The sequence below is a fragment of the Diabrotica virgifera genome, chromosome 7, assembly GCF_917563875.1.
Source record: "Diabrotica virgifera virgifera chromosome 7, PGI_DIABVI_V3a".
NCBI lineage: Eukaryota > Metazoa > Arthropoda > Insecta > Coleoptera > Chrysomelidae > Diabrotica > Diabrotica virgifera.
In genome coordinates, this window is record NC_065449.1 from 137,753,764 (window position 1) to 137,769,254 (window position 15,491).

The 15,491-nt window shown below is 34.4% G+C and overlaps 1 protein-coding gene across 4 annotated transcripts in view; it reads right to left on the reverse strand.

Annotated features, from left to right (window-relative positions):
- The window catches only part of LOC114337618 (uncharacterized), a 178,744-nt gene that overhangs the window by 71,138 nt on the left and 92,115 nt on the right, over positions 1–15,491 (reverse strand). For all 4 annotated transcript variants that reach the window (XM_028288111.2, XM_028288113.2, XM_028288112.2 and 1 more), the window contains exon 3: positions 14,867–15,061. In XM_028288111.2, coding sequence (XP_028143912.1) covers positions 14,867–15,061 — 195 coding nt within the window. The remainder of the gene's footprint in view (positions 1–14,866; positions 15,062–15,491) is intronic.

Here is a 15,491-nt window from a genome sequence, read left to right on the forward strand (position 1 = left end):
CATTATGTCACTATGTCATACTTTTGGTGGCTACAAAAGCTTTATAGATTTTGTCAATATTCTAATATTCTTTTTTTACCCGGCATTAGTAGCTAGGTTGGCTTTTACGTCAGTGGTTGCGCATGAGATTTTCTCTCACATGTCCAACTTTTGCCTCTTTTACGAAATACAATTTTCAAAATCGATTTTAAACTCAATAAAGGTATTATTAGCTTTACACAATGCGACTTTTGATGCGATTGTACATTTTAATCTAAAAATGTAGAAATAATATTAATCTTAATCTTTCAATATACAGTGGAACCTCGATAACTCGGATTAATCGGGACCGCGGCCGATCCGGGTTATCGAAAATCCGGGTTAGTCGGAGAATATGGTAAAAATTAATAAAATACGGTATACATACTTACAGATAAACTCCGTTATAATTGAAATAACATGAACTACACATCTAAATTATTAAAAACACGCAAACACAAACCGAAGCAAACAATACAAGACTGTACTACCCACAAAACAGTCAAAATCGGAACGATGTTATGAACAGTGAAAACTAAGGCCATTGTTTAAAAAAGAATTTTTTAAATAGTCTTTTAGTCTTTTTTAAACAATGATAAGACAGTTTGAAATAAATAAAGGAATAACAGGTGCCTGTTGTTTCCGATAAATCCGAGACAATGACCGTCGCTCTGCCGCCGCCGCCGTGTGCCATGAGTCATTTTTACTATCGTATACATAGTTCAAATTACACAAATACACATTATCTCTCAAAAATATTATATTTTTGGGACTGGGCCGATATCAAGCACAAAATAATCTGGGGAAATCCATCCGAATTATCTTGCAACGGATAGTACATTTTTATTGTTGAAATGTTTGATGAAAATCGGTCCGGGTTATCCGGACTTCAGGGTTATCGGGGGCCTACTTATCGGGGTTCCACTGTATGTAAATTTTAAATTTGTACTAGTGCCTTTATTTTATTATCCTACAAAAGGGCAAGTTCTAAAATTATCTTTGCACGATTTATATTACAAATACAAAGTAGAATAATGCTACAATACAAAATAATGCTATAAAATAATGCTAAATAATGTTATACACGGTGGTTGCGCGATGAGAGAATATCTCACGTGAAGCGCACTGACTTAAAAACCGGGCCATACTAAGTCAACTGAATTGAACTGAACCACCATCTGAGCACACGAGTCTATTCGATTGTAGAGGAAGGATAATTAGGAGACTAGAAGGAATTGCAGCATGTGTAATTTACCAGGGAAAAAGTTATGTGCAATATTCTGAAACCGTAAGAGAAAATCTCATATTGAATAAAAAGATCTTCTGTGTAAAAGGTATATTTATTTAAAACCCCAATAAAGGGCTACATTAAACAAATATACCTTTTACACAGAAGATCTTTTTATTCAATTTTTGTAATTAATGGTATACAGTAGGGTGGTTCGAAAAAACTTTTTTTATTATTTCAGATTGCTATAGTGCGCAAAAGTTGCCATTGGTATAGACTGGAAAAAAGCACTAATTATTATTTTTTTATTAATTTGTCTTCCGGTCGCGCAATGCCATCGAAATTAGCAAAAATTGTGAAAAACCTTAATTTTTCAATTAAAAAAAAAAAAAAGGCCAGATGGTTTTAATTGCGTTCCTATACCATGAATTAACTACTAAAAGTATGTAAAATCAATATAAATGCACTTATTATACATTTGTTTCATATCTTCCGGTCGCGCAACATAATTCAAAATGAGTAAAATTAGTAGTTTTTGCAAAATTTCAAAGTTTGACTGTTTGGTACAATTTAATCATACGACTTTTAGAGATGGTATAGTTTAATTTAATTTTAATAATATATTTAAAATCCAAGCTTCCTCTTCTTCTTTTTGTATAGACATGACTCTGCCTGTTTTTTCAATGTGCCTCTAGTAAGTTGTCGTTCCATCGTTTTCGTGGTCTTCTCACTGATCGACTTCCTATTGGGAACCGTCTCTCGCTGTCCTGAATACCATATTTGTTGTCATTCGGCTTATGTGGTCATTCCATTCTATTCTTCTGTTTCTTACCCAGTTGTTAATGTTATCCACCTTGCATCTCCGTCGTATATCTGTACTTCTAGCTCTGTCCCATAGAGTTTACCATCGATTTTCCGAAGGGTTTTCATCTCCGCTGTTTCGAGCAATCTTTTTGTCCTCTCTGTGTCGGGTCGTGTTTCTGCCGCGTATGTCATTATTGGTCTGATGACTGTTTTGTAAATTCTGCCTTTCATTTCTTTTCCGATATTTTTATTTCTCCATATTGTGTCATTCAGGCAACCTGCGGCTCTGTTTGATCTATTCACTTGATCTTCCACTTCTGTTTCAAGTCTTCCGTAGCTAGATCGTGTGATGCCTAGGTATTTAAACTCCATCACTTGTTCTATTATCTGACCTCTAAGCATATAAGATAAATTTTGATATTCAAGTGGAATTAGGTCGCACAGCTTCGTCAAAAACAGCAGACTACCGAGAGACGAGGCGAAAGTGACGGATGCCAGCAAAGCGCGCGCTGCCACAAATAAAGATACATATGGGAATACCTCTACAATGGAGTATTTGTCTTCTCCATTACAACGAACTGCCATTCCACCACCTTTTCCAACACTTAGATGAAAATACAACAGGCCCAATAGGATATTCCGGACCAATTGGAAAGACCCTACTTGATTGTGAAAGGCTACCATTTATTGATTTTAATCCTATTGATTGTGAGATTCCAAAATATGACAAGTGTATTCTTAGCAATCACCAATAATTGTACTTGCTTGAGATATCAGAAGTCATCAAGTCAGGACATTGTTCAGAAGACCTTGTAGTGGGTACGTGATCCTATCCCAACGTCACATTCAAGATGGCTTACTGCTGCAAACCGAGTTTTGCGTTTCTACATTAGTGTGTCCAACCGTTCTGAAAATCTGAGAGAGATTGTCACATTCATTCTCAAATGTTATAATATGCCTATGTGGTTTGCCACAAAAATAAACCACAAATTCACAGATGGGCCTAGACATGATTACAAAATCATTGAATATTCAAGGTACTTACCATAAGAGCTTCTTCAAGTTGTTGATCCCGTTTTACAACGGAATGCTTACTTTGCCCATCCCGAAAATTAAATTTATTTTGGCTATGGTAACTGATGACAGAAACCATACACGAGAGCTGAGCTTTAGGCGTATCATGAAGGAAAAGCAAGCAATATCTGAAAGTGACTCTATCAGAATCTTTAAACCACCAAACTTAAACTTTGAAGCTAAATAGTATTACGAAATTATCAAATGGAACACCAGTACACTGACTCCCCTCTACTGCTAAAAACATTGACTAATGAAGAGATAAAACAGTATGTGAGCAATGACTTCAAGCATGTTATGAGTATAGATACTTTGCCATGCCATACACAGGCAGCTGAAAGATGCGTTAAGCTAGTGACCGTAGCTTCAAGTAAAGTGTGTGGACACAGTTCCAGAGACGGCTAAATTAGAACCACATTATTGCACGGCTTAGCGATGCCAACGATTAAAATCAACAACAACAACTGGTAGTCTTTCACAATCAGGTAGGGTCTTTCCAATCGGTCCGGATATCCTATAGTGCCTGTTGTATTTCCATCTAAGTGTTGGAAAAGGTGGCGGAATGGCAGTTCGTTGTAATGGAGAAGACAAATACTCCATTGTGGAGGTCTTCCCACATGTATCCCTATTTGTGGCTGCGCGAGCTTCGCTGGCATTCGTCATTTTCGCCTCGCCTCTCGGTAGTCTGCTGTTTTTGACGAAGCTGCGCGACCTAATTCCACTTGAATATCAAAATGTATCTTAGATGCTTGGATTTTAAATATATTATTGTATTTGAATTAACCTATAGCATATCTAAAAGTCGTATGATTAAATTGTACTCTAAACATTCAAACTTTGAAATTTTGCAAAAACTACTAATTTTACTCATTTTGTATTACGTTGCGCGACCGGAAGGTATGAAACAAATGTATAATAAGTGCATTTATATTGATTTTACATACTTTTAGTAGTTAATTCATGGTATAGGAACGCAATAAAAACCATCTGGCCTGTTAAAAAAAAATTGAAAAATTAAGGTTTTTCACAATTTTTGCTAACTTCGATGGCATTGCGCGCCCGGAAGATAAATTAATAAAAAATTAATAATTAGTGCTTTTTTTCAAGTCTATACCAATGGCAACTTTTGCGCGCTATAGCGATCTCAAATAAAAAAAAAGTTTTTTTCGAACCACCCTAGTATACAGCCAGCTACAGGAAATTTTTCCTTATGGATTTTAAAATCTCATATAGCGAATAATGGCGAGTTAAACTATTGGTCACAACCTTTCTTTTTTTTATAAAAGTAAGAATGGTGAGATGCTACGTCTTCTCTGTCTTTTTCTTTGGTGTTGAATCATGGACCTTGAACCAAGATATGTGACGAAATTAAGCATTTGAGATGTGGCTATATCGGAGAATTCTTAAAATCCCATGGACTGATCGGGTCTTAAATGAGGAGGTCCTTAGAAGAATGGGGAAAAACCGAGAAGTACTAACCACCATCAAATCTCTAAAGTTGGAATACTTTGGACACATTATGCGAAATGAATCCCGATATGCCCTCCTACAAGACATCCTGCAAGGAAAAATATTTGGGAAGCGAGGTCCAGGAAGAAGAAGAACATCCTGGTTAAAGAACCTCAGAACCTGGTTTAACACAATATCTGTGCAGCTTTTCCGCGTTGCTGTAGATAAAATAAAGATTGCCATGCCATGATGATCGCAAACATTCGTCACGGATAGGCACATCAAGAAGAAGAAGAAACTATTGGTCGTATAGCCTGTCATATCACGTATGATATGCGGGGTGTTTGTAAATAAGTGTGACAATTTATGTTATTTATAAATAGTTGTAGTTTTTAATGGTTTCTAGTTGTTTTCATTCGATGGCTAGTCTCCATTGCATACATTGCTTTGTAACGATTTATTCATATTCATACAAATTCATTTCTAAACTGTCAGCAAAAATAACGGTGTCATATGCGAATCGTACTATGTAGAAATATAAATTTTCAGATTTCAAATACAAATATTTTGAGGGATTTAAGGTGCGGTGTACTTGAAGTCCTTTGTATAAAACTCTATAGACGGGATAGATAAAATTTGCTAATCATTTTAGGCATCGTAAGAATCTATACCTAACTTAACCCGGGAGCAGTGGCGCCATTAGAAAAAATCCAACATTTTATCCTTTTCCGTGATAACTTGATGAAACATTTTGCAACATTGCTTTCCACTCGTAAGTGCCTCGAGGAAAAATATAGTAATGTGTTTTTATATTTTTTTTTTGTTGAATTTATGGCTTTGGTGAAAACCAATTAGCTTTGAAATTGTTAGAAATAAATGTTTTTAAAATAACAAGTAAATAAAAATATTATAAAATAAAAAATTTGTTTTAAATTCGTAGTTACATTCGTATTGCTGGATTTAATCTAACGCGCAACTGCTTATGTGACAGAAGAGAGCACGACTGTTCCCAGGTTAAATTGTGGAACTTAGATTTTCCACCGTCCGTCGTCGGTCGACCCATGTGCAATTGAAAATTGGCGGCATAGTGCTGCTACGTTTTCTTTTAGGTTCTACTATTTAAGTTTAACTCTTACGGTGCCTAAAATGATTAGCTAATTTTACCTATCCCGGCTCTTTGTCTACTAGTATTGTTACCTAAAATTCATAAAATTATACATTGATAAACACTACATTAACTTTTAGCACAAATTATTCTTATGTCAAACCTAAATATCATATATCTTATATTATTTAGTGATAACTGATGATTATAACTCCATTAAACATTAATGCAAGTTACAGGCATTAATGGCCTTTTGCTTTTGCTAATGGTCTTTATACCTCCATAAATATCAACTGTGCAATAAAATTTTGTAATATAACAGTGTACCTAATTTGTTTTCGTTTCGTAATATTTCATAATAGCGTATCATTTTGTATACAGTCGAACCCGCTTATTGGAATAGCCTTAGTGACAATCAAAAGTAGGTATTCCTAGAACCGGAATATTCTAATAACCGATCATTGGTCGCTAATAGAAACATTTCGGGACCTCGAATTTCTATTCCTTAAACCGGGATATTCCTTTAAGTGGTATTCTAAAAAGCGGGTTCGACTGTATCATTTAATTAGCCATTACGTTTGAATATTCAGAGATTTCTTATATTGTTCAATGAGTAGAATGCTACATCTTAAACCAAAAGTAGAGAACTACGAACAATTTGTAAACGTAATAAAAAATGTATCTAGAAAAGTTATCCCCAGTGGATTTAGACAACAATATGTTCCCGGGATATTCAGCGGGTCCAAAGAACTAATGAGAACATACGAAACCCTCCACTGACCCATTTAACCAAGAAATGGTTGCCTGCGGAGCAGTCTTACCTCAACAGTTGAGTCAAGCCAGAAAGGAAAAGTGGATTGAAACCCGGGAGAAATGGACATGACACATAGTAGCCAAATAGCATGGACCCCTGTAAAAAAAAGCGGTGATCTATGCAAGATTACAGCAAACCAAGTCGCTACTCAACTACTTAGGAATGGAAAAGCTAAAAACCAATATAAGGACCCAAATACTCGCAGAACATTGAATCAGGAGACAAACCACCTAGGAACTCCTTTTAAAACAGACGAACCATCTGCAGTGCTACTCTGTGGATTCACAAAGTAGCTTCCGATGATTAGTCGTAAATTCTTATGTACGTACCATTCCACACGAGCTACAGTGGCTGGCGACAGTGACTGGTTACGGTCGCCGATCCTCGCCACTTTGGCGTTCATTACAAAATCATTGGGACTACAAAATCGCCCGTTTCAGCCACTTTGTGGATCCACAGAGTAGCGCTGCAGAGTGGTTCTTCTGTTTTAAACCTTACACTAAAAAAACTCCACGATGGTATGAAAAGGTTAAAAAACGGGAAAGCTGCAGGTGTAGATTTGTAGATGATATATGCAGTGAACAACTAAAGCATATAGCTAGGCAAATGAGAAAAAACTGGATCTTGCAACTCTATAACACCTGCTGTAAAGTCTGCGAAAATCCAAAATTTTGGAGCAAAATTAAAGTCTTGCCTTGTTAAAACCAGGAAGGGACCCAGAAAATCCCAGTATTGATTTTTCCCGGTTTTTTCCAAAACGGTTAACGCGAAAATGATGTCGATATCTAATTCCATAATTTCAATCTCCCGCTCAATCTCAACCCAAAGAATAAGACTCTGATCATACAAAAGCTTTTATTTCATACATCAAAGGTATTAAGGCCGCGTCTCACCATCAAATAATTTGATCAAACAGTTTGAGCAAACTCCGGAAGTACGTCAAAGTGACGTCACAATTGCAGTTTTTTTGAAATTCTAAAAATCTGTGCTCTCACTATCAGTCTAGTTTGATCAAATTTTTTGTATTGAGTTGTCTAACTTGTTTGTACTTTATTTAAAATTAAAATTTTTCATTATTATCCACAATGAACACTCAGGATGTGACGTCACTAACTGTCACTTTCAGTTTGCTCAAACCAGTTTGATCAAATTATTTGATGGTGGGACGCGGCCTTTACTGACAAAATCAACACAATTCTCAAACCACGAGGAATACTTGCTTACCTACTTACTTATCCTCTTCGTTCCCACTGAAACATATGGCATCTACTATCACTCTCCATTTTTGCCGATCTTGTGCGTTTTCTCAAACTCCTTCCCAGGTTAGGCCGACGTTTTCTGCTTCTGTAATAATTGTTTTCTTCCATGTACTTATCAGTCTTCAATGTTTCCGTTTTCCTGGAGGTTGGAATTCAAATGCTTGTTTTGTTATGTCTGTATCTGGTTTCCGCAGAGTATGGCCCACCCATTTCCATCTTCTCTTTCTTATTTTTTTTATGTATTGGTTCTTGCTTCGTTTTTATCCATAAGTCTGAGTTTGTGATCCGGTTGGGCCAAAATATTCTTAGAATTCTTTGTAAGCATTTATTGATGAAGGATTGAATCTTTCCAGTGTTGTGTTTTGTTATTCTCCAAGGATCCGTATAGTACTGCCCTTACATTACTATTGAAGATTTTTTACTTTGGTGTTCAGTTTTATCTCATTAGGTTTCCATATATTATTTAACATTATAGTATGCTGTCTGTTCTTTGCCAATTCGTGTTTGAATATCCTCCTTTGCTCCTCCTGTCGTGTTCAGTATGCTACGAGGAATATTTACCCCCCATCAAAAACTTTCATCCCTTGTCCGATCAGTCAAAGACAACATCACAAATACACAACACTCAGTGTTGGAATCCGGTAATGATAAAAGATATCGGAATCAGGTTGCCTTCGAAATGGAGACATCTTCTAAAGAAAACCGCTCCATTTACCAATTTAAATCTCGCCGCGAGGAAAAATCTCTGCGCTAACTCCTACCCAAGCCCCAATCCAAATCCCACCATCAAAAATCTTCGCGCCAGCCCCTACCCAAGCGCCAATCCAGCGAACCTCGGGACAAATAAACGCTCCAACAGTATTGCATTGTCCATTGTGCAGTGTAGTAGTGTCTGGCGCCTCGGGAGACTGAGACCCCGGAAGCCCTAAAGATGACGTCAGAGAGGACGCCGAAAGCTCGACAAAGAGAATATACGAGCCTTTCTCCGCCTTTTTAGAATACCGGTTATAGGAATATCCAGGTTTAATGAATAGAAATTTGAGATCCCGAAACGTTTCTACTAGCCACCAATGATCGGTTATTAGAATATCTCGGGTATAGGAAAAATTTTGCTTGGCGCGAAGGCTATTCCAATAAGCTGGTTCGACTGTATATATAGTTGAATTTTTGGATGGAAACTGTCGAAAATAGGCTTATAGACTTATTTTTAAATAGGCTCTGAAAAAATATACAGATTGGCCCATCTAAATTAAATAAGTCGTATTTATTTCAAAGATATTTAGTTTTTGACACACTTTATCCCAATCTTGTGTAAATAATGATATACATGCTTTAAAAATGTTTTAATTCAGTTGTAATGTCAGTTTATTCTAACTAAGTTCTAACTAAGTATTCTAAAGTAAGTGCTAACTCAATTATCTACGTCGTGTTTGTATGATTGTTTCTTACTTTTAATTTCTTATATCTTAGTGCGTTGCTAACATATTATATTTTTGGAAACGTTTCGTTCGTATTACTTTTCAATATTTTATCCATCCCATGAGTAAAATAAAAGATAAACTCTAACATCAAAGTAAAACAACTTCTACGTAATAGGTATAATTTAATACAATCATAAAAAATCACAATAGATTGTATAAAATATGTCCAGAACGAACGATTTTGGACCTATCAGTCCATTATCAGTGAACCTAAATTAGAATATCCTTTTCTCTTAATTTTGTTTTTATTAATTTTTTATTTTATTCATTACACCTGTTTGAACATTAATTTAATTTTATTCTTGTATCAACTGGGCTTACCTCTAATCTTACAATTTTTAACTTTAATTTTACATACCCACCACACTCTCACAAGAATTTTCCTTTAACTGTTAAAATTTTTCTAAGCATTGTAATCTTTTAAATCGTATACATTTCCTACTAAAAGACTGACTATACCATCACCCCAATTTACTTTCTTTTAACAATTTTCTATTCACATATACAGGGTGTTTCAATAAGATTTTTCCATATAGTAACTGGAGAAACCTTAGCACAAAATACGAAGATTTAACCTAAAATACTTAAATCAAATATTCCTCCTTACCGAGATTACAAATATTCTAAAATGATTTAAGCCCATTATTTTAACATATTCGAATATTTTTTGTTCAAACAGTTTGTTATGTATCAAACAGTTTGTGAAGTATGCTTTTTGAGAACGTACGCGATGTTTAGAGCACGAGCGACAGCGGTACGAGTGCTATACATCGCGTAAGTTCGCAAAAAGTACTTCACGCACAGTTTCATACAATATTTTATCTACGATAAACAAATTAAAAAAACTGTAACTTTTCGTTACTGAAATTAATTTCTATTCTACAATTTTTAGAACTTTGACATATTAAAATTCTAACTTCTTTCAAACCACAAAACTGTCAAAACTTTTGTTGTAATTTATTGCTCATTATGTCATCACCATGACAACGCGAAAGTTAAGGATATTTGATTATATGAAAGTGTGCCAAAAACAGTGCGAAAAAATAAATCCCATTTAAAATACATTGTTACTTCACGCACACTTTAAACCCTTCACGCACTGCTATCTATAATGACAGTTTTCACAAACTAAAAACTTATACATAATATGACAAAGAATTGATAAAGATAGTTTTTCACTGTTATCAGAGGCGTGCTGTAGGGATATATACTTTCTTATTTCCCCTTTCCCCCTAACAATCTACGCCACTGTCATAATAATCATTTCAGCGTGTTTTTTGATTCTTCGTTACTTTTTACGTAAATGTCATCTTTTTTTTTTCAATGCGATAGAGTAAGTAGTTTTCAAATTTGCGTTTAAAGGCAATGCATTTGATAAGACTGTGTATTTTAAACACATTATAATCTTATTGAATGTTGTTTAAAATACCTACATAATCTTATTGAATCCATTATCTTTAAACGCAAATAACTTAAAAACTATTTACTCTATCGCATTGAGACACAAGGAAGATATTTACGTAAAAAGTAACGAATAATCCAAAAATCATGCTGAAATTATTATTACGTCATAGGCGTAGATTGTGAGAGGGAAAAAGAAGTATATATCCCTAAAACACGCCTCTGGTAATAGCGTAAAAATATCTTTATACACTAGTTAATGTATCCTGACATGTGTATACTGTGTGTTAAGTTTGAAGAAAAAATATTGAAAGGTGTTAAAATAATGAGCTAAAATCATTTTATAATATTTGTAATAAAACACTCTGTATCTCGGTAAAGAGGAATATTTTATTGAAGTGTCAGGTTAAATCTTCATATTTTGTGATGAGGTTTCTCCAGTTACTATATGGACAATTCTTAATGAAACACCCTGTATATAAATGTCTCCTCGATATATACAACCAGCAACACAATGTTCACATAAGGTTTGTTTTCATTTTATTTTCTCTATAATAGTATACCAATCCAAAATTTAACTTTATTTCTTTTCTCTCATTACCATCTGATTTATCCTCATGTTTATCACTATTACTAATTAATTCACATTTCTTCTTTTTTAACTAATTTAATCAATGTAATTTTATAGTCAATTTGTAGTCAACAGTTAATTAAATTTTAAATTTTAAATTTTTGTAAAACAAAATTTGTCACTTTCTTTTAATTACAATAGATTGAAACCATAGAAAATTTCAGATATAAAAATTTTTATCATATCATTATTTTGATCATAACGATTGTGTTGTAACTTTTGAAAATCGACTACCTTCTTCCTGTACTGCAAATGTCACTTCAAGTATTTCCTTATGAACTTTTGACACTTGGCAGACATTCGTGGCGCAAGATGGTTGGTTAAAGTTTTCGCGTAAGGTTTCACCATGTTCCCGGAGGTTATTTACTAACATCGGCGTTAAGCCATTTCAATTTCACTACCTTAGAATGTAGATTGAATTATAATTACAACCACTGTTTGGTTCTGGGGCTAGTCAGCAATAGTAATGTTGAAAAAGTAACTATTCGTTAAAAAGTACTCGTTACTTACGAATACCGAAAGTAACGATTACTATACAGAGAGGCAAATCGTTACTTTGATTACTCTGATTACTTCGTTACAAACTACAAAAGTAACAAAAGTAATCATAGTACTCAAATCATTTTTATCCCTTAAACAGATCGGTGAAGGTTTTTGTTATATCGGAATACCTATACAAATTACCTACCCACTGAGAAATACGATTCTCGATATGATTACCGGTACTCAAATACAAAAGTAACCATAGTAATCAGAGTAACGAATACTGTAAATGATTACTTTATACAAAAATACCTACCTACTGAGAAATACGATTCTCGATGTGATTAACGGTACTCAAATACAAAAGTAACAAAAGTAATAATTGTAATCAAAGTAACGAATACTGTAAATGATAACTTTATACAAAAGTAACGATTTGTAACGAATACTCGAAAGTAACTATAATCAACATCACTAGTCAGTCAAGTATATGGGTAAGTAATCATAACCACAATTTTTCAACATTCAAAATTTCAGCCATCTTTTCAATTTTAATAGTGGGATTACTTATTCTATATCCCCTCTGTGGCTCAGTGGTAAGAGCGCCTAACCTTTGGATCGAAAGTTCCGAATGGTAGTGAGTTCTAATCTCGCCAGGGTCAGAAATTTTTTCATTTATTATAAATTAATAAATGAAAATAGTTTCTGTCCTTGTGGGATTGGTACTCACTAGGGATGGCGGTTTTTGACAAAACACCGGTTTTCGGTTATACCGGTTTTTTTGCTTACGGTTTAACCTGGCGGTTATAACCGGCCAAAAAAAACGGTTTTTGGAAAAACCGGTTTTCGGTTTTTTCAATCCAATAGGTTACAAAGTTACATTTACAATACACTTTAGTTTGCGATACGCCATTCGACTCGATATCAATATGATTAAAATTAGTACTATCGAAAGAACATGTATTACTTTTAACACGTTTGTATATTTGTAGAATAGGTACATTTTAACTCATTTAATACTTCCTGTATGAGTGTATGGTTTTGAAAACGTAGCGAAATTCTTGGAGATTCGTATTCGTAATCAGTAATTCGATATTCGTAGTCAGAGCATTATTTTTGGTAATCAGAAAAAGTCATTCAACCACTTTCAATGTCAAGAGTTAAGTGTGAAAAATAGATGATGTTTGCGTCTAATTCAACCAGATCACTTCTTATGTAAATATTATGATTACAAATACCTTTTCAAGGAAATATTATAATACAACTTAATAATGTTTCTGGCTGATGTGAGATTGCACTTTCAGTTTGCTTCTGTATTTTATAAAATAAAATAAAATTTGAATTATGGTTTTGTTTGGAATAATTACTTGAGAATAATAATTATGATTGGGATCCAAAATAATACCTAACTTAATCCTAATCACCGTAAAAACCTAATAACCGGTTTTTACTTTAAAAAGAAAAAACCGGTTATAACCGGGACAAAAAACAACCGGTAAAACCGGTTATTGCGAAGTAAAAAAACCGGTTTTAGGTTTAAACTGGTAGGTTTTTCCCATCCCTAGTACACACTGGAGGTACCGCAGACGTTCGGATACAATTAGCGTCTCTTTGCAAAGACAATGACGTCGACTTTGCAAAGTAACAAGACACTTACTCAACACACACTACAAATTACACCTGAGTTAGCGATAAGTTATACAATTACGTGGTTAAAGGTTCTAGTTCTAAACCAAGGCCAGAATCAGAGAAAAAAAAAACTTATTCTATTTTAAGTTCACTAATGATAGACTGATAGGTCCGAAAACGTTCGTTCTGTACATATTTTATACGATCCATTTTGATTTTTTAGGATTTCATTAAATTATACCTATTACGTAGAAGTTGTTTGACTTCATTCATAATTCTCTTTGTATTATCCCTATGCGGGGTCGGCTTCCCTAATTGCATTTCTCCACACAATTCTATCTTGGGTTATATCAATGTTAATCTCCTTTACTAACATGTCCTGCCTTATCGTCTCCCCCAGATCTTCTTTGGTCTTCCTTTCCTACTCCTTCCAGGAATCTGCACTTCAGCTATTCTACGTATTGGGTGATTAACGTCTCGACGTTGAACATGGCCAAACCATCTTAACCTATGCTCTCTCATTTTGGCATCAATTGGTGCCACACATAGACTTCCCCTAATATACTCATTCTAATTTTATCCTTCTTTGTCACTCCACTCATCCATCTAAGCATTCTCATTTCCGTCACATGCATTCGTTGTTCCTCTTTCTTTTTCACTGCCCAACATTAAGTTCCGTACATCATAGCCGGTTGTACACAAGTTGTTTTACTTCAATGTTAGAGTTTATTCAACTGCATGTATGGTATACAGCCAACCCAGGGAACTATCCCTTTTTAGTTTAAAATAAAAGAAACTGAATAAAAAAAATACACAGGGTGCCCCCGAAAATAGTGTGTTCCTTTAAGGTGTGGATATAATACACAGTTTAGAACAAAAAAGTCCTATATCATTTTTTCCTAAAGTTAACCGTTTCAAAAAAAAATACATTGTTCTCCATAGGAGTGAATTTTTATTTTCATTAATTTAAACGAGCTGGCAACATGGCGTAGAAGAACCTGTAACTGGAAATTTAATCTAATGAAACCCCTTGTTTATTTACTATTTGAGGTGTGATTTAGGGTTATTGACACCCCTAGATGTACGTGCCTACCTGCCAAATAATTATTTCTTGCTTTAATAATGTGGCATTTTTGCTATTTATATCTTGGTTTGTTTGATGTGGGGGACGAGGACGGGGAGAAAAATGTAAACATTTGGTTGATATTTACCTTTTTACTGTACTACCTACCAGATACAAATGACTTACAAACCTACTATTTTTAAATGTGTCAACCTTTATCTTTTGTGTTCCACGGTGTTGCCAGACTTCAATTTGCATATCAAAATGTATTTTCGTTTTTTGGTCAAACGGCTGAATTTAGAAAAAAATGTTATAAGACTTTTTTGCTCTACATTGTGCCTTCTATCTATACCTTTAAGGAACGCACTATTTTTGGGGACACCCTGTATATTGAATTTTTCGTTTGAAAATAAATTATTCGACTTACCTCTAGCTATCCTCTGTTTAATAAATTCATTTTCTTGAGGTGTTTCCAAGGAAACGGCATCCATGCAATGTCTTCTGCAAATGTTTCTAGCATCGAGCCAGTCAACTTCTAATCCCCTTGTTGGTCCATGTTCCCAACTGAAGAAATATGAATGAGTTACTCCTCTAGCGTCCCTGTATGTTGCATGACGTACCCCTTAAATAAAAATAGGGATTTAGAAATAATATAAAAATAAAAAACAATAAAAAAATCAAATATCGCCGGTCCGGAATAAGAATGACGTAACTGTAAAAAGCCAAATTTCTCAAGAGAGTAAAAAAAACGATTTTTAAATATTTAAAATATATGGATTAAATGAGGATTAATCGTCCAGGAGCAACGGTATAGCGTTTATTCTTACAATAGCTTTTATTTTTATCCCTGTTGGTTCGAATTTCCTTATCTTAATTTAATCCCCCCATTTCAACCCTTTTTACAGTAGCGTCATTCTTCATCTAAAAATTTTTAAATATTTAAAATATTGATTAAATAAAAAGTAACCGTCTGGAGCAGTGGTGCTCAGACTTATACTGCATGAGATCTACCACATAAACTGCAAACATCCAGCGATCGACTGCTAGGAAAA